The sequence below is a fragment of the Haliotis cracherodii genome, unplaced genomic scaffold, assembly GCF_022045235.1.
Source record: "Haliotis cracherodii isolate W230 unplaced genomic scaffold, xgHalCrac1.p SCAF_6, whole genome shotgun sequence".
NCBI classification, from domain to species: Eukaryota; Metazoa; Mollusca; class Gastropoda; order Lepetellida; family Haliotidae; genus Haliotis; species Haliotis cracherodii.
In genome coordinates, this window is record NW_027266319.1 from 22,755,789 (window position 1) to 22,779,010 (window position 23,222).

The window sequence follows — 23,222 nt, forward strand, 5'->3', positions numbered from 1 at the left end:
ATTATCATCTTTGTGTTGTTTGGCTACATTTACATCTTGACAATCATCCATAAAACTCTTTTTATTGTCTACATTTTGTCTGATGAAAATCATATTTTTGTACAAATAAAAAAATTTAAAAAACATTTGATTTGTTATGTCCATTTAATGACTGTGTATCTAAGTTTCACATCATGATGCAGATGGTCTGATGTTAAGGTGTTGGCTTGCCATATCAAAGTCCTGGTATTGATTCTCCAGATAAGGACAATTTGCAATGGCCACTTTGGTGTCCCAAAGATGTGGCTGGTGTCCATCCCCCTAGCCATGATATGGCTGGAGTATTGCTAAAAACAGCGACAGTAGCATTAAACCTCACATCATGAGGGGGCACCATACCTCCCATCACTGGGGACAGGGCATTAAACCTCCCATCACTGGGGACAGGGCATTAAACCTCCCATCACTGGGGACAGAGCATTAAACCTCCCATCACTGGGGACAGGGCATTAAACCTCCCATCACTGGGGACAGGGCATTAAACCTCCCATCACTGGGGACAGGGCATTAAACCTCCCATCACTGGGGACAGAGCATTAAACCTCCCATCATGAGGGGGCATCATACCTCCCATCACTGGGGACAGGGCATTAAACCTCCCATCACTGGGGACAGGTCATTAAACCTCCCATCACTGGGGAAAGGCCATTAAACCTTCCATCACTGGGGACAGGGCATTAAACCTCCCATCACTGGGGACAGGGCATTAAACCTCCCATCACTGGGGACAGAGCATTAAACCTCCCATCACTGGGGACAGAGCATTAAACCTCCCATCACTGGGGACAGGGCATTAAACCTCCCATCACTGGGGACAGGGCATTAAACCTCCCCTCACTGGGGACAGAGCATTAAACCTCCCATCACCGGGGACAGAGCATAAACCTCCCATCACCGGGGACAGAGCATTAAACCTCCCATCACTGGGGACAGGGCATTAAACCTTCCATCACTGGGGGCAGGGCATTAAACCCTCCATCACTGGGGATAGGGCATTAAACCTCCCATCACTGGGGACAGGGCATTAAACCTCCCATCACTGGGGACAGAGCATTAAACCTCCCATCACTGGGGACAGGGCATTAAACCTTCCATCACTGGAGACAGGGCATTAAACCCTCCATCACTGGGGACAGGGCATTAAACCTCCCATCACTGGGGACAGGGCATTAAACCTTACATCACTGGGGACAGGGCATGAAACCTTCCATCATTTGGTACAGGGCATTAAACCTCCCATCACTGGGGACAGGGCATTAAACCTCCCCTCACTGGGGACAGGGCATTAAACCTTCCATCACTGGGGACAGGGCATTAAACCTCCCATCACTGGGGACAGGGCATTAAACCTTCCATCACTGGGGACAGGGCATTAAACCTCCCCTCAATGGGGACAGAGCATTTAACCTCCCATCACTGGGGGCAGGGCATTAAACCTTCCATCACTGAGGACAGAGCATTAAACCTTCAAACACTGGGGACAGGGCATTAAACCTTCCATCACTGGGGACAGAGCATTAAACCTTCCATCACTGGGGACAGGGCATTAAACCTCCCATCACTGGGGACAGAGCATTAAACCTCCCATCACTGGGGACAGGGCATTAAACCCTCCATCACTGGGGACAGGGCATTAAACCTCCCATCACTGGGGACATGTCTGTCCTCAACGTGAAAGTGTGTGTGTGTATTCCTGCTTTGTCTTGTCTGGATAATGCTGGTTTCAAAGTGCAAACCAACTGAGATACCATGTCACAGCTTTACATGGATACCCCACTCAATGTATACCAGCTCCGAGCCAACCAGGCCTTGTCTTATCCCTTAAATGCAGAGTGCAACAAGTACCATCCTTCAACGTCTTTTAGTAGGTGTTGTTTGTTGTTTAACGCTGCACTGCAATATTCCAGTTATACAAAAGCAGTTGGTAAATAATCAAATCTGGACCAGACTATCCAATGATTGACATCATGAGCATCAATCCACGCAATTGGGATACGATGACATGCATCAACCATGTCAGCGAGTCTGAGCTGCTATTAAGAACGTTTTTTCCCATTGTTGAGATTGATAAAACCATTTTCAATCTATGAGCGAGTGAGTAAGCGAGTATGGTTTAGCACCGCCTTTAGCAATATTCCAGCAATATCACCAAGGGGGACACCAGAAATGAGCTTCACAAATTGTACCCATGTCGGGAATCGAACCTGGGTCATCGGCGTGACGAGCGAAACGCTTTAACCACTAGGCTACCCGACCGCCCGTTTCAACTTCTGAATCCCCTGGTTTATTGTATTGATGCTGTTCATTAAACATGTTCATACGGTAACTATTTTCATAAGCTGATCCACCTCTGTTGAACAATGAACATGTATCACTGGCTCAGTGTTTGAAATAATTTTGAAACCGAACAGTCGGGCAGGTGACCCACAAGTGACACCTGCCCATCTTTAAAGTTAGCTGCCCACATTCAGACATCAAAATATTTCAAAATCGCAACAACAAAAAATCGAGACAAATCGCATCTTTATTCAGTTGAAAAAATATTTACAAATACTTGAGAATCTACACGAAGTTATAATAAAACTGAATATGTAAGTAGTCTTAAAATTATCTGCCAGTCGGTGGAGGAATATTTCATGAATATCTCTACAGAAAAGTCACCTGCCATGGGCAGGTGCAAACTCACTCTCATTAAAATCAAATCTTAGTTCTCACTACCACTAAACACTAAACAAGGACATCAGGGGTCACTTCAGAATGACCTTCCATCCAACCAATCAGTGTGTCGCTTACCAGATCATGAAAGTAACAGTCAGAATGTGCTTTCTAATCACGCAACCTCGAAAACTTCCGAACAGTAGTTAGGGGCTTAAAGACTGAATCCATACAATCTAGACCATCTATTAAGCCATACCAGAATGTTCTTTCGTTCAGGTTTCAAATTTATAATCGTGAATTTGTCAAAATATGTTTCAAAGTGTAGTCGCCAATTTGAAATTACTGCACATTGGCTAATGTTGACTTCTTGTCAGTCATTTCATTGGTCGATCAAAGTTCGCGCAAGGTCGGTCTGACATGACCAATGATGGGGTGTCCTCAGATCTTTGTTTAGCAGTAGCAAGAACAAAGTGAGTGAGTTTGGTTTAACGCCGCTTTTTGCTATATTCCAGCAATATCACGATGGGGGACACCAGAAATGGGCTTCACACATTGTACCCATGTAGGAATTTGACCCCGGGTCATCGGCGTGACGAGAGAACGCTTTAACCACTAGGCTACCCGACCGCCCCTGCAAGAACAAAAATCTGAATTTCACGAGATTGGTGGACACTGGGCAGGCAGGTATTTTGGACACTGTACTGGCCTCATAGAATAAAACCATGCCAAAACGTACATTTGATAAAACATATTATTTCTAAGTATGACCTTCAAGCAACAGGAACCTTTTTCAGCCAACACAAAGAACAGGATTCTTTGGGAGTTCAAAGATTTTATTACATGATAAAATACATTACGAACATTTGGCTGACGCTGTAAGGAAACGCGTCGACCCAAAGAAGTCAAGTATATAATAAATCAGGAGTGATTGCAAAGTCTTCTCTGCTGTTAAACATGTTAAATGCCTCTAAAAATATGGCGGAAGAAGCCAGGGTCATTTCTTGCCAGATTTCTTGATTCCACCTCCAGCTGAAAACAGAAAGAGCAGAAATACTTCAATATGAGATCATGATAAAATATATAATTGAGTCATGAAGTGTACACGTGATTTTTTCGTAGCCATCGCAGATTAACTACAGTCATATGATAAATCTTAAAACTCTTTTTAGGAGTATACACTACCAGGTAAGAGTCATGTTTGTTTTGTTTGTTGTTTAACTACCGGATTCAGCTATATTCAAGCTATATGACGGTGGTATGTAAATAATCGAGTCTTTAGTAATTGTCTGGCCCAGACAATCCAGTGATTGACATCATGAGTATAGATCTACGCAATTGGGATACGATGACATGCATCAACAAAGTCAGTGAGCCTGACCAGGCCGAAGTCGCCTCTTGCGACGAGCATGGGTTGCTGAAGGCCTATTTTAACCTGGATCTTCACAGATCGGCAAGAGTAATGAGTGAGTTTGGTTTGACACCACTTTAAACAGAATATCAGTATCACCGTGCCATGGTGTGTCAGCATATTTCAGGCTAAAATCCCAAAGTGAATATGAGAATGATAGTAGCGCTGGAACGAGTCCAAATTTACTACCCGGGTACCTGTTCCCATATTACCCGACCCTACCCGATACACACTGCAAGTCTCAAGAGTTTGGAACAAAATGTCTGATTGGCAATTGTTTTACCGCAGCCCTGGCTAAAACTATTCAGACACATGTATCAAACAATCGCATCATGCGTTCACTGAAGTTGTCTGAAGCTTTATCTTTACTCAAACATATACATGTCAAAAGGAATGTGTGCATCGTCAGAAAAAAATGCCAACATTAGCGACTTGTAGTGTAACCAGTGAGCTATAATTATTTTTTTCATTAAACAATATGTCACGTGACTAACTACAGGTCTAGGTAGTCCCGTGGACACCCGGGTCCTACTTAGGACCAACCCGACCCGAGTACCCGAGTTACCTGTCCAAGCCCTAAATGATAGTATTATATCAATAGTAATCTTAAATTGTCAATAGTATTGCCAATGGTATGCAAAACAATCTGTCATTTCAACAGTTGCATATGGTCATAAATAAAACATAAGTTGTGTGCTTGGTTAGAAAGGATTACAACCACTTCATATTGGAGTTACTTCCCTTTGGTTAGAGTAGCGACAGGAAAGTGGCCAATTTTGACATTGCCATCAACACTTTATTCAGTTCTATTACAGTAAACTATGGTTATAATAACTTTTAGTTTGTTATAATTGTAGTTCATTATATTGTTGTTTTTTTTTGTTTTTTTTGTTTTAACGCCGCATTAAGCAATAGTCCAGCCATATGACGGCGGTCTGTAAATAAACGAGTCTGGACCAGACAATCCAGTGACTGACATGAGCATCGATCCACGCAATTCGGACAGATGACATGCATCAACCAAGTCAGCAAGCCAGACCACCCGATCCCGTTAGTTGCCGTTTACGGCAAGCATGGGTTGCTGAAGACCCATTCTACCCCAGATCTTCACGGGACTGTAGTCCGTTATAGGCATAAACAGCACATACACAGCAAATGGCCGGGGCCAAAAGACCAGTTGGTTATATCTGTCAGTTCATTAAAAGTATGTTCGTTGTAAACATAGTTTACTGTTAATGTACATTAATTAATATAATTATCAATCCAAAAAATGTTGATTTCCTATTATACGACACACTATGACAACTATCTATGGGCTACTGTTCCAATACAATTGTAAAGGTGAAAATAGCCCCAATAGCCACCCCTTAAAGTGAAGCAGGTCGAACATGTTTGCCAATGATGAAACCAGTAAGGGAGAGTTTGTTGCTATCCGGATTTCAGCTAAGGGACACAACTCTGTAAGGATGCAACAGCATGGAGCTGCCCATTCCCTCTGTAGAGGAGGCAAGATGGGGGAACAATGACATAGCTGCCAACTTTACCAAATTACAATTAGTATTTTGTTATGATCTCATTGGCATAGCTGTAGGAATTAAGGACATCACTTTCAAAATTCCAGTTTAAGATACTACTAAAAAACACATCAGTTCTACCCATTTGACAATGTGCTCTCAATTTTAACAAGTGTTTAATTTACATTATATTAGCACCTGAGCACCTATTACTATTATTATTATTAAAACATAAAATATTTGAGTCACAAATTTGTAACAAATTCAAAACAGGCGGAATGTTGTGAATATGTTGTTTGTCAGCTTATATCTTCTACTCACTTAAAGGTCCCTTCTGGCCGGCCTTTTCCCGCATCGCCTTTAGGGCTGCTTGCTCTTCCTTCTTTTTTTGCTTGAAATCAAGATCCTCCTAATGACAAGAAACAAAATTAATGTCCAAGTACTGAATCACAAGCATCTGATACTGGGGATTCGTCTCATGATCATAGGATCCTTGTATGCCTAAGGGGCATAACTCTACACGGCCAATTTACCCTCCCCATGGTGACAGTAATTGGGAACCTAGTGACAGTTACTGGTAGATGGATCAGAGGTCATTCTGCCTGATAGTTTGTTGTTGAATTCCACAACCCTCCATTACTCCAGTTGTACGACAGCAGCCTGTATTAAAACAAAACAAGGCAAAAAGTGAGCAGGACTCACTAATAACCCTGACTTCTACTCCAATATATTTCTTAAGTTCAAAACATGAAAAACACAATGTTTTCTCAGGAAATACTCTTATCAAAATAAAACTTTGCACTGCACCCCTCCTACTGGTATAGAAACTACACCCAATTGGAAAAGAATCCATGCAGTGGTTCTCAAGTCATAGATCGCACATATTTTGAAGCAAAACAAAAAACAACAGGTGAATATTGAAATAAAACTTCGCACTGCACCTCTCCTTTTGGTACAGAAAGTGTTCACCCACTTTGAAAAGAAGCTATGGAGCAGTTTTCAAGTTATTTGTCACACAAAACAATTTCCTCAGAAAGACGTACGTAATTCCTTGGTATAACTATACACCCCTGCCCTTTTTGATCAGGGGTATAACAATCGAGTCCATTAAGTTGGCCGAGCATAGGTCGCCACAGACCAATTCTAACCCATAGCTTCACAATCATGTCCTGTCTTTGAACATATTGTACATCAGTAATATATCTTAAACAGTGTCGATGAACGGTTGTATCAGTTTGAGGGAAATTACACACAAAAACGTAACCAATCAGTGACCATTCTTAACAGGCTTAAATACAAGGGAGTTAATTGACTATTAGAGTCCAGTTTTCATCCTTGCCGAACTAGGCTGAAATTTCATGGCTCAATCCTAGCACCACCAGACTCCATTACCAATTCTACTGACCAATCAGATTCCACCTCTCATATCCATGATATCAAAAGCATTTGCTTACAACAAATAGACAAGACCGGTCAAGATGGTCTGATCAATAATCAAGACCTAAAAAATGGATCTTACCCTGCAATGATCACAAAAATCCAAGAACTATTGCTTACCTCACTCATCTCCTTCTGTTCTTTCTTTTGAGCCTTCAGAGGCTTCTTCTTACCACCTGTAAAGTCAATGGAGGGTTAATGAGCATTTAAATATGGCAAAAAGAGTCATAGAATAAATAGTGAAATCACTGGTGGTGGGGCGATACACAGATGCATTGCGATATTTCACTTCCTGAAAAAGTTTCGATCACAGGTGCACACTAAGTAAAAAATATTGGTTCATACCTTAAATGTTTACTTTAATGCCTGTTAGTGTTACACCAAACACTAATTAGTAGTGAAAAAGTAAACATTTTCATCCATTGCCCCATACTTGACACTACCAACTGTAAATCGTCAGTGTGCCAGGTATTTGACTATCCTGTCTATGAACAAGACGGCCTTTGAACCACACATAGGAGCACATACAAGTATCATGATATGTATAAAATCGTGGACAAGGTATCGTGATAGGTATCAGATCACACAGTTGTTGTGTCATACCAGCCCTAAAAATCACACAATAAATTGTGCAATTGACTTTCAGAACATACTGGCAACAACTTAATCACAAATATAAGATGAGTTTGGCTGATGAAACTAGGTGAAATAGAACTCCTCTTTCACAATACCACATAACCATGGAATCAGATATAGCTCGCAACCATATGAATAGAATGGTGTAATAATAACATCTAATGTTAATGGGAATGGTATTTAATCGATTCCTGGCGTATGGACACTTGCAGTCATGCTCACAGGTTATAGGTCAAAAGGGTGATCATGGTTATGCTACAATGTATATTTGAAAATGTATTATATTATTTCACTTTCAGTTTCATGGTTGAATCTACCATACCAATCTATATCAGTATGTTTCAAAAGAATTCTAGACATCATACATACATTACATAGGTTATACAGAATTACTATGTCCATCAATCCCAAGTTATCTACTTTTTTCTGCAACGTTTTATAATTTTGCAGCAAATTCCTCAACAATCATGACACCTGCCTGAGGCATTGTCTGATGTTTATGACCACAGAACTCATGTCTCCCGTCTTGGTTGAAGATACCGAAAGTTGAGGTGAGATTCCTTTCCAAGTGGTGACTTATTGAATGACACCTTCTTTTTGATAATCATATTACAAACTAACCTAGGTTAACAAATGGTTAAGATTTGTTCTGTTTTACTGATGCTATATACTAACCCCAATTCATTATTCTAACAGTCGAAATTGCAGCCTTTGCAACAGGTTTAACTTTGTGGTATCTTCCATTTCAACACAAATGTATTTCATCACTTAAACACTGTTAAAACAGGTTAAAGATTTTCAGAATAATGTACATGATGTAAACATGGCCCCCAGTTTAAGCCAGATTGTTTGTACTACAGGAAACAAGGGAGCAGTCCACAACTCTCGGATCATTCAGGGATTTGTCTGACTTGGGCCCACTGTTAAGTGAAATTTCCAACAATTTCTATGTTATATGCCTATATAATCATGATGACACAATGGCACTGCATTTGATGTGGGCCTTCTTTTTAGATTTATGGGCCAAACGTCCAAGGGCCCTTCCGGGATTGATGGCCCAGAACCCAGAATTATCCCTGCAACCTATATTTACTTGACACTTCAAACATAAAATATGTCCAATTAACTATGCCATAAAATATTATGTTGCCAATATTAACAACAAACAATGAAACATAACTCATAATGAATCAATGTCAATGTGGCTATGCTGAGCAATCCATTGGTGCTTTTATATGGAACAACTTGGTTTGAGGTAGTTCAAGAAGACCTGGTTAAATTTCAAATGAATATTACTTGTTTCAGTGAAGATATTTACTGATGAATAAACAATGATAAACTCTATCTAATTATGGTTTAATAACATCTATAAGATAAAGATTTTATTATTAAGGAAATTGAAATGTTCAGTGGGATGGAGTGAGGGTAGATGACTACACCTTGTTATGCAATAACGAATGGCCAGAATTTTGAAAAGTAAACATGGTAAAGTCTACTAAAGATTGCAATGCTGGTGTATCTAGGATTTTGAGGGGGGAACCATGAAAAATATGTTTAAAATGGGGGTGTGGTGGGTTTTGATGACATCAAACCTCTCTTTAGAACACGAAAAACATCGGTCAATGAAAGCAGAAACCATACGTATTGGTAGATCTATATGGTCTCTGATAAAAGAAAAACCCTTGAAACTGGAAGTGGACGATATTTCACGCAAATGCACAGCCTAACTGGAGCTGTTTATTAAGATCTTTAAAAAAGAATTTCGTATATATGGGTTATCATGATCACATCTTTCGATTCGAAGGAAACATACCTGCACGGCCTGACATATTTGCAGTCCAATCAAAAGTGTAACTGACACACAATTCCAAAAACAACACACATGTGGCGCAATCTTCCGACAAGTGTTGACTCCAAAACCTGAAAGCCCCGTGAAATATCGCAAGGAAACGAACCAACAACATTGTACAAAATTGTTGTTATATCTATATCTTGTATTACATACATACCTTTGAACAGTTTCCCGATAACCGATTTAAAACATACACACTCACCTAATTTTGTCAAAGGATATCTGTTAAATACACATTTAAACTCACAAAATCTTTTTTCGTTTTCCAAAAGAAAGTTCCTAACTGCCGCAGGTGCTTGCAATGTAAAAGTAATTTTGATTGGCTGTTGGAATCGCTGCTTGGCTGTAGCAACAAATATGGCGGACGACGCAAGAGATCAGTCAACTCCAAAGATTTAAGGTCAGTGTTCCATTTATTGTCACTACATTCATCTTGTCAGCGATATTTTCCGATTGCAGTAATGCTTAGACAATTCATGCAGAAGCAAAAACATCCAATCATTATAATTACGAATATGTTTAAGTTTGTTAGACCTTAGAAGTCATCTCGCCCTCCTTGTGCGGTCTTGTTGACAAGTGGACAGCAGACGGCTGAATGAACTATGGAATGTTGACAGTCTAGCGGTGTACTGACCAGGCTCCTATTTACAGAAATATTACCGTTATCATGAGTTTACCGTCAGAAACCAAATTAAGCCAATTTGTCATCCGTTGTCAACAATAAACAACTTTCCAGACATTAGTGACATGTTATTTATCCTTGTATGACTTAGCCTATTTCTAGGCCTACTTATAAGTAATTATGTGCTGAAGAACCAGAAGTAAGTTAGTATAGACCTACCTATAGTATAGGATTTCATATTTTAACCCTGTACAAACAAATTACCACTGTTACAATTTGTTTGGAAATTTTCATGTTATGCATTGTCATAAGATAATTCAAACTAATCCTCTAAGCCTAATTGATTGTAGGATTATTGACATGAGATGTTTAAAGGGCCGTTGACCGTTCTGAAGGATTGTTAATAAACAGTAGCTGATAACGCCCGAGGTTACCCGGCTCTGTCCGCCTTATTCCACAAGAGTTTCTGGTCCAGTGACCTCAGGGCAGGTGTAGGCTATTCATGTGACCAGACTTTTCTATTGTTTTAAACACACATACTTATTCTGCAACAGTGAGGTGAATGACAATACAGCTTTACACATCATAGTGACTGTATCCCTTGCTATCCGAAGAGCTTCGATGACAGCACGTGGAGCTTTACGACCAATGTAAACAGAGGATAAATAGTTATACGCAAATGGAAAAAGTTTTTAAACATTCAGGATATTTTCTCAATTAAAGTTAAAGATTTCATGATGTGTTTATCTAAATGTGCAGATGAAAAACATATACAATATCTTGAATGGACAGTGTTAGATGTGACGATATGGCAGAGGTACTAGACTGGCCACAAGGAACTCTGGGTAGGAGAGTGATTGGCTTCATACGACCAAGGCATATATAATAAAATATAAACTTTGAAGAAAACTGGTTTCTAATCCCAATCATGCTGGCAATGAGTATTTTGTAACTCTTCCGTATGTAAATATCACCAGCTTTCTTTTCAGTTTGCCTCTAATGAAAATATGACTGAAGTTAGACATTCAGCTCATTGCTTGTGCTGTCGTCTTTGCTGTGTGGAGTTCTATTGTTTTGGTTGAGAATTGAACTGTACATGAACTACAGGTGTGACGTTACACTCAAAAAGTATTTCATGCATGATTTAAACACAAAGAACTGTCGACATACTGTCCCTTGAGGGTTAATATTGTTTGTAGTATAATAAATAATTCCTTTCATATGTTCATTTTGAAACAGATGCATTCCTCAAACATGTGTTACATCACCGTCACATCTAGATTGATAAGTCTGACTTGAGACAATACATTTTAGCACCCCTGGACGCTATGACTAATCTTTTCTGACCTAAAATGTTGTGAAAACATTGAATATGATTGTGGGATACAGGTAAACATTCTAGAAAATAGTCTTCGATTGTTCTGTGAAGTGTTGACAAGATATTAATGGATGTTTGTGTCCAAAAATGAGGCATTGTCGTTCAGCTAAACATGCTAAAAGACGACAAGCTTCTAGGGGTGAAAAGTTATGGCACATTCCCTCTCATGTAGTATAAAGTCTAATGAAGGTGAACAGCTGTGCCTTTTGTTTATTGTTTCCGAGCTCCAGATAAGCTGCGTATCTGCGTAAAATACGCATCAGAAATGCAGAAATACGCAGTAAAATAAAATCCAGGCGTATCAAATACGCTACAAACATTACAGATACACTACAAAAATACAACTTGTGCGTATCATCAAAATATTGTGAAATAACCCTGCGTATTCGATTAGTAAATCAGCAACTTATTTTGAAATTATAAACGGGCATTCCGTCAACCTTGCCAAACTCCTAGATGACAGTTACATCATGATCATTTGCCATCACACTTTCTTGTGGAAGTATCGTGGTATTTATGAGTCCTACAAAGCTCTCTAACCCAAACGACACCAGTTTGCAGGGACTAGATGAATAGTGTTTTTAAATATTTAAATACCCACATGTGTAAAAACTAGTGGGTAACAGAAATTTGAATACGCAGATAGAATTACTGATACCCAACGATTTTAAAATGCATGGGTAAAATACCCACAACACCAACAGCTTATCTGGAGCTCTGTAGTTTTCTGTACTCGTTATTGTGACAATGTTTATTACTTGCCCGTGAAGAGATCACCCGTTTAATAAACATACAGCTTTATTACACATTGTGTAATACCAAAACGCGTGCTTATGTACTCTCGGAACACGTTTCACGAACAAATATTGAAAGCTCTCAACATCCCTTGGCGTATTCAACGACATTGCGTGTGGAGATGATAGATCACTGGGAGGAGCTTATGGACACTCGATGACCCCAGCAACCTTGTTGCTAGGCTGACGTCACATTGCTTTGACTCGCCGATGGATCTTGCAACAAAATTCAACAAATTACGTCATCGGGTATTGTGACGTGATTGTAAACTTTGAGCTGCAAGGCCCCGTTCCACAAGGCGATCGTACTCTAGCGCAACGAGAGTCTTTAGTCTAAGTTAAATTATGTGAGTTGTGATAGCCTTAGCACTACGATAATTTTGTGGGACGAACGCCTGAATTCTAAAGGTGGACCATTGTATGATATTAAATTCATACGTTTCAACTTTTGACGTGTTTGAAGTATTATTCTGTTAAACTCAATTGGATTATGCCATGGATCGTGTAGGTGTCGGCCTATTTACACTCAACAGTATAATTCTAAAAACATTATAAATGACAATTAATAAATAAAATACTAAACTCGCTCTCGTGTAAAACCAATTTTATGAAACTCGTGAATAGTTGTGGTATCTGACTCGCTTTCGCTCGTCAGATACCAGAACTATTCACTCGTTTCATAAAATTGGTATTACACGGGAGCTCGTTTAGTATTCTATATTTCCAGTACGTGTCAGCACTCTTATCATACTTATATAACATGTATAAGTTTACGTATCTTGTGTTACTCAGCCAAATCTTTAAATCCATTAATAAATTGATTAATTACCAAGTCTTCTATTTACACACTGTTTCACTTGTCGCATTTAGAGAAAACCACCGCATTACATGATGTCTCATCTTATCTTTGTTGTCTACCAACTAGCCTCATGTCAATAATCCATTATGAGTTGGCATTTATAATATTTCTTCATTTGTTCCAGATGTGATCAATAACTGGAAGTCTATGCATTGCTTGCCATAAAACTTCAATACAAGAAACAGACACTGTAGTTAATAAAACCTTCATGAAGTGAGTTTGGTTTTAGACAGACCATGGGAAGTGAGTCAATTTGGATACCCGGAAGTGAACAGTTTCCTAAGGAATTATTGAATTGTTTAAGCAGCACTACAGGAAATTGAAGCCCTCTTACAAGAACCATGTTCAGAAATGACTTTCAGGTATGGTTAGCTGTATTTGAAATTAAGCATGAAAGTCAAGGGGTCTGGTCATAACCATAATGTTAAAAGACCTCTAAAGATCCGGTTTAGAATAGGTCTTCAGCAACCCATGCTTGCCGTAAAAGGCGACTAGCTTGTCGTAAGCAGCAACTAACGTGATAGGGTAGTCAGTCTCGCTGACTTGGTTGATGCATGTCATCCTATACCAATTGCGTGAATCACTGGATTGTCTGGTCCATACTCAATTATTTACAGACTGCCGCCATATAGCTGGAATATTGCTGAGTTAAAATACAAAATATAGGGTCCTTAGATACTAAGGAAGAATCCACATTTTGAAGAGGCCCCCTTGATTCTTGATTCATGTCTGGTTGGTTTGGTTAACATTGAAATGGAATGATAGATCCTCTGATCATAGACGAGTAGAGCTTATACAGTATGCAGCGTGTTATATATCATGTACATAATTCTGCATTTGAAATAATAACAAATTAGCAAATAATTATGTGATAGTGTCATATTTTGAATTTGATATGTTCATTCTTTCAGTGTGAGGGGATATAATTGAGCCAATGTTCAATGTGACTGTAATATCATTTGTAGAGCTACACCTCTAGTCTCAGCAATGTCAGGTTCTGCTATTTGTGGGTTTGAATCCCAGATTTGACATAATTATGATTCTTGCCTGAATCTTGGTCTATGGGCATGCTACCTGTTCTTGTGCATTTCACCAAGGTGATAGATGCCTGTGACCTATGTCATTGTAGGTTTTCCTACCATCATGTGATAGGACCGAAATGCTTTTCATCATGTCCAAGCGGTGTAAAAAATCAATCTTGCTTGCTTTTTTCAGGGTGGACCGTACTTTGAAATCTTCAGTGCTCAGGGCAAAGACTCCACATCTCATTGGAAGCTGCAGAATGGCCCAGGAATCAAGAAGGTGAGTACATGGCTTGTTTTCATTTCCTAGTCTTAGCGCTTTGAATGTCAGATCTCCAATGCTTTTAACTGAGAAGGCATTGTGTAACCACGGTAACAGGGCCCGCAAGTATAGAATAAGTTTAATTACATTTTTTGTGGTTAAATGGCTTTCCTTGTCTGTTGTTTTCCCCTATTGTATTGCATTGTTCTGAAGCAGCGTACAGTTGTACCATGTGTACAAGGATGTAAAACAAATGAATCAAAAGTGTTCAAGGTTAATTGAATAAAGGTGGATCAGTATGACTTGAACTTCATATCTAGTACTTCATAACTAATTTATAGTAGTTAAACATGTTACAGGGGGCTGTGCTCCCTTAAATGGTCTAGTGACAGCACTGTAGGGCGTGGACAAGGGGAGATAAATCTTTCATAGATTACGATATTGTTTTCCTAAACCAACGCTTTCTCCTTCTCTGTAATGGATATTGTCCATAGACTAGACATATACTGGACACGATTCATTGTCTAGATTTAAAATATACATGATATATAGTCATTGACTTGTGTATTAACCAAGGTTATTTAGATTCAATGTCAGACCAATGCATTCATATAACTTTTGGAGGTGGATACATTCAGTCTTTTCCAAATATATTCTTTGTTTTAATTTTATATGTCAGTCTGTGTATGATTGATGTTTATGTTACAGCTTTACGAGAAGGAGGTTAAAGGTTATGTGTACACGCTGGAAGGCACCTCGGCCACCACTAGGATACAACTGCCTAGGGACTCGAGACACTCATGTAAGAATCATTTGTACCTGCCATCATCCCAGAATCTGATGCTGATGCCATGACATCACCAAACCTGCTGTTACCTGGGCACAACTAACAACTAACTGCTGATTAACCGTTGAAAATCATCTTTATCAGTGCATATCTGGGATTCCAACCCATGATTGTTGGATCCTGGCATGCCTAAGGGATGCAACTCTGCACAGTGAATTGTGGCACCTTGGATGACTTGACCACATATGGCCTGAGCTCTTCTCATTCAGATAGCATGTTTTTACAATTCCTAAGACTCACAGGCAATGGGGTAGCCTATTTTTTAAAGCATTCACTCGCCATGCTGAAGAGGGTTCGATTACCCATATGGGTACAATCATGGACCCTAAATATAGTATTAAGTGTCCATGGTACAATGTGTGAAGCACGTAACTGGTGTCCCCCGCTGTGATTTTGCTGGAATATTGCTAAAAACGGCGTAAAACCAAAGACTCACACAGATTTGAGGTTCTTTGATTAAAAGGTGTTCGTTGAGGCTTGGAGGGTAAAGAGTTTGAAAGTCCATCAACAGTCTCTTGATTCTTGAAATTTGTCTCCCAAGATCTGTATGGTTCATGATGATTCATTTCATATTTGACTTCAATATTTTGTGTGTGTATGGTATGAACACAAAAACTGATGTGCATGCTGTGTAAATCTGCAAAATTCCATAAATGCAAAAAACATATTGATTCAATGAAGTAACTTCTTGTAAAGAAATATGTCAAAAACAATAGCTTCACAGACTGCATACTTAGTCATTAACACACAAAAACTAGACACCTATCAGTGACACTATTCAGCACAAAAATGACCTTTTAAGATTCAGGTAGAGAATAGGTCTTCAGCAACCCATGCTTGTCGTAAGAGGCAACTAACGGGATCGGGTGGTCAGGCTTGCTGACTTGGTTGATGCATGTCATCGTATCCCAATTTCGTAGATCAATGCTCATGATGTCAATCACTAGATTGTCTGGTCCAGAGTCGATTGTTTACAGACCGCAGTCATATAGCTGGAATATTGCTGAGTGTGGCATAAACAACAAACAAACAAACAAACAACAGCGCAATAATGCTCTGCTCATTCTATTATCAACCAATAGGCATGATAAGGAAACACGACTCCGTAAATCGCTTCAAAAACATTTCCAAAAAAAATTGCCACGGAATAACTTTTTAACAATATATTTATTCTGTAATGAGAACAAACTGCAAGCATATTCTCATGTTTAAGTCATGTCAGTCTATACAATCCTAGTATAATTATTGATGTTCATGTAGTATGTTGAGTGTGTGTGGAAGACTACACAGAGGTTTGTTTCTGAAGGTATTGATGTACCATGATGTTTCTCGTTTCAGTGACGCTGATTCAGCGCTACCTTGTGTTACAGCTGTACCTGGTAAAGGGACAAGAGTTCTCCATAGAGCTGGGGTAAGTAGGTTTCCCAGTGTAAGCTGTGCTGATAGTACTTGCAGTTGTAGGCCTGGGGCTCATTTCACAATGCAGTCATAGCACTACGACTATCGTAAGTCTATACTAAAGTATAGGAATAACGATAGTTGTAGCATTATGATCACTTTGTGAAAGGGACCCTTATATCTGGGTTATCCATGTCTCAAGTAGGAGATCAAAACTGATGGAACCTCTGGGACTACCGGTATGCATCTTCCCGAGGCAATGGGGTTTACTGACTATAAAAGTCCAGTTTCCACCCTTGCCAAACTTGACTGGAATTATGGAGTTATATTTTGGCTGGACTAACGAGTCTATGCATAGTCCAATCAATGAAATCGACATTGGGTTCGTAAACTGCTGTGCACATCTAGGGCCTCTTGTTTTTAATCAAGGTGCTCACTTGGTTTGATGCACCTCATGAAGTAACACCCCTTTATCACAACATAGATTTTGATTATCGACGAGATTGTCTTGACTGGAAGCAAATGCAAGAGATATGAGAGGTGGAATCTGATTGGTCAATAGGAGGGACATAGTAGGGAGGTGACTCATATTTGCCACTGGTGGCGCGACGACCGAGCCCAGAAATTCCAACCTAGTTCGGCAAGGGTGGAAACTGGACTGTTAACTCGCTTGCTTCAGGAAGATGGAACTATGTGATAGAATTATAAACTTGCAGCCAAGGACTATAAACAAGACTTTAGATGTCATGGCTTGGATAAACCTTTTAAACAACAATAAGTGCAAAAAATACTCTCTTATTTAAATTTCTTCTATGTGCCAATTCTGATTAAATGAGTAACGTGAAACATTAGGAGAAATCAGCCGATTACCTTGTGTAATTTTCATGATTTGCTCTGTTGTTTAGTGTGACTGACATGCACAACAACAAGCGCCGCATCCAGATGTCCACGTCCCAGAAGGAGACGCAGGTCACGCCGCTACATGCACGGATCCCACTCAATGTTGTCCGGAAAGCTGTGGTAAGTCTTCAACTTGTTATATTTACCAGCAAGACTTATCATTACATCAGTCAAGAAGTTGAAATCCATAAGTCCTGTCTGTCTGCTTGTCATAAGAGGCGAATAACGTGGTCGGGCTCGCTGACTTGGTTGATGCATGTCATCATACTCCAACCATATCCCATCAGAGCACATGATGTTAAATGACTGCTTTGTCTGGTCCCAGCTTAATTATTACAGACCGCCATCACAAAGCTGGAATAATGCTATCCAGCGTATAGCAACAAACAAACAAACAAAACAAGTCTAAAATAATATTCACCAATACAACTGGTGTATTTTCTGTGAGTTAGTCTCTTCTAATTATCTCACAATTTATTGATTTATTCCAAAACTTAATCCAAATTCTCTCTTGTTATCTCAGAAAGGATGTTGTCAATTCATATGGGAAGTAATAAGGAACTACCTGGAGAATGGCATTGTATACAGTTAAACTGGCAGTGTTAAGCAAATATTGATTTTGAAAACATAGTTAAAATGCTACTCTCCCCAATTTCAGTGGTTGAACCTGTGTCTGGACCTGGTGTCACTGGTGGGCGAGACATGGAAGGGGGAGACGTACCGTGCTATCGAGGCAGTCGCGATCTCGGCTAACTGTAAACTGAAGCGAGTGTTTACAATGAAGGTTCAGCCTCCGGACACAACGGATGATGATGGTAGGATGAACATTCTTGCTCCTTACAGGGTTCCTCGTAGGGTTTCACTTTTTGGAGTCATTACGACTCTCATATTTTATTTCGAGAGTCAAAACTAACATTGAAAAGTCAAAGTTTAAGTAGAATTTATGTTAATTTGCCTTTTGACTGACATTGGGACTCTCCTGCATTGTAATATCAACACACTGAACTGTGTCAAATTTCACAAGAATGTATTGTGATTGTTTTACACAAGTTGATTGGCTAATAGTTTGCTAGCAACCCAGATTGGCAATCTTATTTGCATACAACAATACTAGTCAATCAATGAGATTAATGCATAATTGATAAGAAAGGTCAACAACGACAGGACAGATTGGAGTCATTAATGAGGTTTTCTATGACAGAACTGTATGGGTGCAGCAACAGTAACCCTGGTGAGGTGGACCCCATCCCCAAGCACTGTCAGCTGCCCACCGATGTCATGCAGTGTACACAGGTAGGTTTGTAACAATGTATATAGTGACTCGACTGTGGGGATGCCCAGGCAAAATCCTGAGTGTCCTGTGCTTGCCATGAGAGCTGTCGAACAATATTTGCCACTGTTTATTGATGTGAATTCATTGCCATGCTATCAACCACTGGTTTTATATAGTGACTGGAATGTGGGGATTCTGAGACAAAATCCTGAGTGTCCTGTGCTTGCCATAAGCATGATAAGAGCTGTCGAACAATATTTGCCACTGTTTATTGATGTGAATTCATTGCCATGCTATCAACCACTGGTTTTATATAGTGACTGGAATGTGGGGATTCTGAGGCAAAATCCTGAGTGTCCTGTGCTTGCCATAAGCATGATAAGAGCTGTCGAACAATATTTGCCACTGTTTATTGATGTGAATTCATTGCCATGCTATCAACCACTGGTTTTATATAGTGACTGGAATGTGGGGATTCTGAGGCAAAATCCTGAGTGTCCTGTGCTTGCCATAAGCATGATAAGAGCTGTCGAACAATATGTGCCACTGTTTATTGATGTGAATTCATTGCCATGCTATCAACCACTGGTTTTATATAGTGACTGGACTGTGTGGGGATTCTGAGACAAAATCCTGAGTGTCCTGTGCTTGCCATAAGCATGATAAGAGCTGCCGAACAATATTTGCCACTGTTTATTGATGTGAATTCATTGCCATGCTATCAACCACTGGTTTTATATAGTGACTGGAATGTGGGGATTCTGAGACAAAATCCTGAGTGTCCTGTGCTTGCCATAAGCATGATAAGAGCTGTCGAACAATATTTGCCACTGTTTATTGATGTGAATTCATTGCCATGCTATCAACCACTGGTTTTATATAGTGACTGGAATGTGGGGATTCTGAGACAAAATCCTGAGTGTCCTGTGCTTGCCATAAGCATGATAAGAGCTGTCGAACAATATTTGCCACTGTTTATTGATGTGAATTCATTGCCATGCTATCAACCACTGGTTTTATATAGTGACTGGAATGTGGGGATTCTGAGACAAAATCCTGAGTGTCCTGTGCTTGCCATAAGCATGATAAGAGCTGTCGAACAATATTTGCCACTGTTTATTGATGTGAATTCATTGCCATGCTACCAACCGCTGGTTTTATATAGTGACTGGAATGTGGGGATTCTGAGGCAAAATCCTGAGTGTCCTGTGCTTGCCATAAGCATGATAAGAGCTGTCGAACAATATGTGCCACTGCTTATTGATGTGAATCCATTGCCATGCTATCAACCACTGGTTTTATATAGTGACTTGACTGTGTGGAGATTCTGAGGCAAAATCCTGAGTGTCCTGTGCTTGCCATAAGCATGATAAGAGCTGTCGAACAATATTTGCCACTGTTTATTGATGTGAATTCATTGCCATGCTATCAACCACTGGTTTTATATAGTGACTGGAATGTGGGGATTCTGAGACAAAATCCTGAGTGTCCTGTGCTTGCCATAAGCATGATAAGAGCTGTCGAACAATATTTGCCACTGTTTATTGATGTGAATTCATTGCCATGCTATCAACCACTGGTTTTATATAGTGACTTGACTGTGTGGGGATTCTGAGGCAAAATCCTGAGTGTCCTGTGCTTGCCATAAGCATGATAAGAGCTGTCGAACAATATTTGCCACTGTTTATTGATGTGAATTCATTGCCATGCTACCAACCGCTGGTTTTATATAGTGACTGGAATGTGGGGATTCTGATGCAAAATCCTGAGTGTCCTGTGCTTGCCATAAGCATGATAAGAGCTGTCGAACAATATGTGCCACTGCTTATTGATGTGAATCCATTGCCATGCTATCAACCACTGGTTTTATATAGTGACTTGACTGTGTGGAGATTCTGAGGCAAAATCCTGAGTGTCCTGTGCTTGCCATAAGCATGATAAGAGCTGTCGAACAATATTTGCCACTGTTTATTGATGTGAATTCATTGCCATGCTACCAACCGCTGGTTTTATATAGTGACTGGAATGTGGGGATTCTGAGGCAAAATCCTGAGTGTCCTGTGCTTGCCATAAGCATGATAAGAGCTGTCGAACAATATTTGCCACTGTTTATTGATGTGAATTCATTGCCATGCTACCAACCGCTGGTTTTATATAGTGACTGGAATGTGGGGATTCTGATGCAAAATCCTGAGTGTCCTGTGCTTGCCATAAGCATGATAAGAGCTGTCGAACAATATGTGCCACTGCTTATTGATGTGAATCCATTGCCATGCTATCAACCACTGGTTTTATATAGTGACTTGACTGTGTGGAGATTCTGAGGCAAAATCCTGAGTGTCCTGTGCTTGCCATAAGCATGATAAGAGCTGTCGAACAATATTTGCCACTGTTCATTGATGTGAATTCATTGCCATGCTACCAACCGCTGGTTTTATATAGTGACTGGAATGTGGGGATTCTGAGGCAAAATCCTGAGTGTCCTGTGCTTGCCATAAGCATGATAAGAGCTGTCGAACAATATGTGCCACTGCTTATTGATGTGAATCCATTGCCATGCTATCAACCACTGGTTTTATATAGTGACTTGACTGTGTGGAGATTCTGAGGCAAAATCCTGAGTGTCCTGTGCTTGCCATAAGCATGATAAGAGCTGTCGAACAATATGTGCCACTGTTTATTGATGTGAATCCATTGCCATGCTATCAACCACTGGTTTTATATAGTGACTTGACTGTGTGGAGATTCTGAGACAAAATCCTGAGTGTCCTGTGCTTGCCATAAGCATGATAAGAGCTGTCGAACAATATGTGCCACTGCTTATTGATGTGAATCCATTGCCATGCTATCAACCACTGGTTTTATATAGTGACTTGACTGTGTGGAGATTCTGAGGCAAAATCCTGAGTGTCCTGTGCTTGCCATAAGCATGATAAGAGCTGTCGAACAATATTTGCCACTGTTTATTGATGTGAATTCATTGCCATGCTACCAACCGCTGGTTTTATATAGTGACTGGAATGTGGGGATTCTGATGCAAAATCCTGAGTGTCCTGTGCTTGCCATAAGCATGATAAGAGCTGTCGAACAATATGTGCCACTGCTTATTGATGTGAATTCATTGCCATGCTATCAACCACTGGTTTTATATAGTGACTTGACTGTGTGGGGATTCTGAGGCAAAATCCTGAGTGTCCTGTGCTTGCCATAAGCATGATAAGAGCTGTCGAACAATATTTGCCACTGTTTATTGATGTGAATTCATTGCCATGCTACCAACCGCTGGTTTTATATAGTGACTGGAATGTGGGGATTCTGAGGCAAAATCCTGAGTGTCCTGTGCTTGCCATAAGCATGATAAGAGCTGTCGAACAATATGTGCCACTGCTTATTGATGTGAATCCATTGCCATGCTATCAACCACTGGTTTTATATAGTGACTTGACTGTGTGGAGATTCTGAGGCAAAATCCTGAGTGTCCTGTGCTTGCCATAAGCATGATAAGAGCTGTCGAACAATATTTGCCACTGTTTATTGATGTGAATTCATTGCCATGCTACCAACCGCTGGTTTTATATAGTGACTGGAATGTGGGGATTCTGAGGCAAAATCCTGAGTGTCCTGTGCTTGCCATAAGCATGATAAGAGCTGTCGAACAATATTTGCCACTGTTTATTGATGTGAATTCATTGCCATGCTATCAACCGCTGGTTTTATATAGTGACTGGAATGTGGGGATTCTGATGTAAAATCCTGAGTGTCCTGTGCTTGCCATAAGCATGATAAGAGCTGTCGAACAATATGTGCCACTGCTTATTGATGTGAATCCATTGCCATGCTATCAACCACTGGTTTTATATAGTGACTTGACTGTGTGGAGATTCTGAGGCAAAATCCTGAGTGTCCTGTGCTTGCCATAAGCATGATAAGAGCTGTCGAACAATATTTGCCACTGTTTATTGATGTGAATTCATTGCCATGCTACCAACCGCTGGTTTTATATAGTGACTGGAATGTGGGGATTCTGATGCAAAATCCTGAGTGTCCTGTGCTTGCCATAAGCATGATAAGAGCTGTCGAACAATATGTGCCACTGCTTATTGATGTGAATTCATTGCCATGCTATCAACCACTGGTTTTATATAGTGACTTGACTGTGTGGAGATTCTGAGACAAAATCCTGAGTGTCCTGTGCTTGCCATAAGCATGATAAGAGCTGTCGAACAATATGTGCCACTGCTTATTGATGTGAATCCATTGCCATGCTATCAACCACTGGTTTTATATAGTGACTGGACTGTGTGGGGATTCTGAGACAAAATC

General features: G+C 40.0%; 1 protein-coding gene and 1 long non-coding RNA gene across 2 annotated transcripts in view; one reads left to right on the top strand and one right to left on the bottom strand.

Moving 5' to 3' along the window:
* Nucleotides 1-3,482: 3,482 nt before the first annotated feature.
* Nucleotides 3,483-9,619, bottom strand: LOC139445292 (uncharacterized). The gene is made up of 4 exons (XR_011651863.1): nt 9,506-9,619; nt 7,177-7,232; nt 5,941-6,028; nt 3,483-3,726 (listed from the first exon to the last, which is right to left on the bottom strand). It is a non-coding gene; the product is annotated as an uncharacterized lncRNA (long non-coding RNA).
* A 255-nt stretch (nt 9,620-9,874) lies between these two features.
* LOC139445136 (protein CFAP20DC-like) overlaps nt 9,875-23,222 on the top strand; it is a 29,408-nt gene continuing 16,060 nt past the window's right edge. The window contains exons 1-8 of the mRNA XM_071226237.1: nt 9,875-9,944; nt 13,322-13,559; nt 14,413-14,499; nt 15,190-15,283; nt 16,667-16,739; nt 17,632-17,746; nt 18,285-18,441; nt 18,828-18,919. Coding sequence (XP_071082338.1) covers nt 13,539-13,559; nt 14,413-14,499; nt 15,190-15,283; nt 16,667-16,739; nt 17,632-17,746; nt 18,285-18,441; nt 18,828-18,919 — 639 coding nt within the window. The 5' untranslated portion in view covers nt 9,875-9,944; nt 13,322-13,538. The remainder of the gene's footprint in view (nt 9,945-13,321; nt 13,560-14,412; nt 14,500-15,189; nt 15,284-16,666; nt 16,740-17,631; nt 17,747-18,284; nt 18,442-18,827; nt 18,920-23,222) is intronic.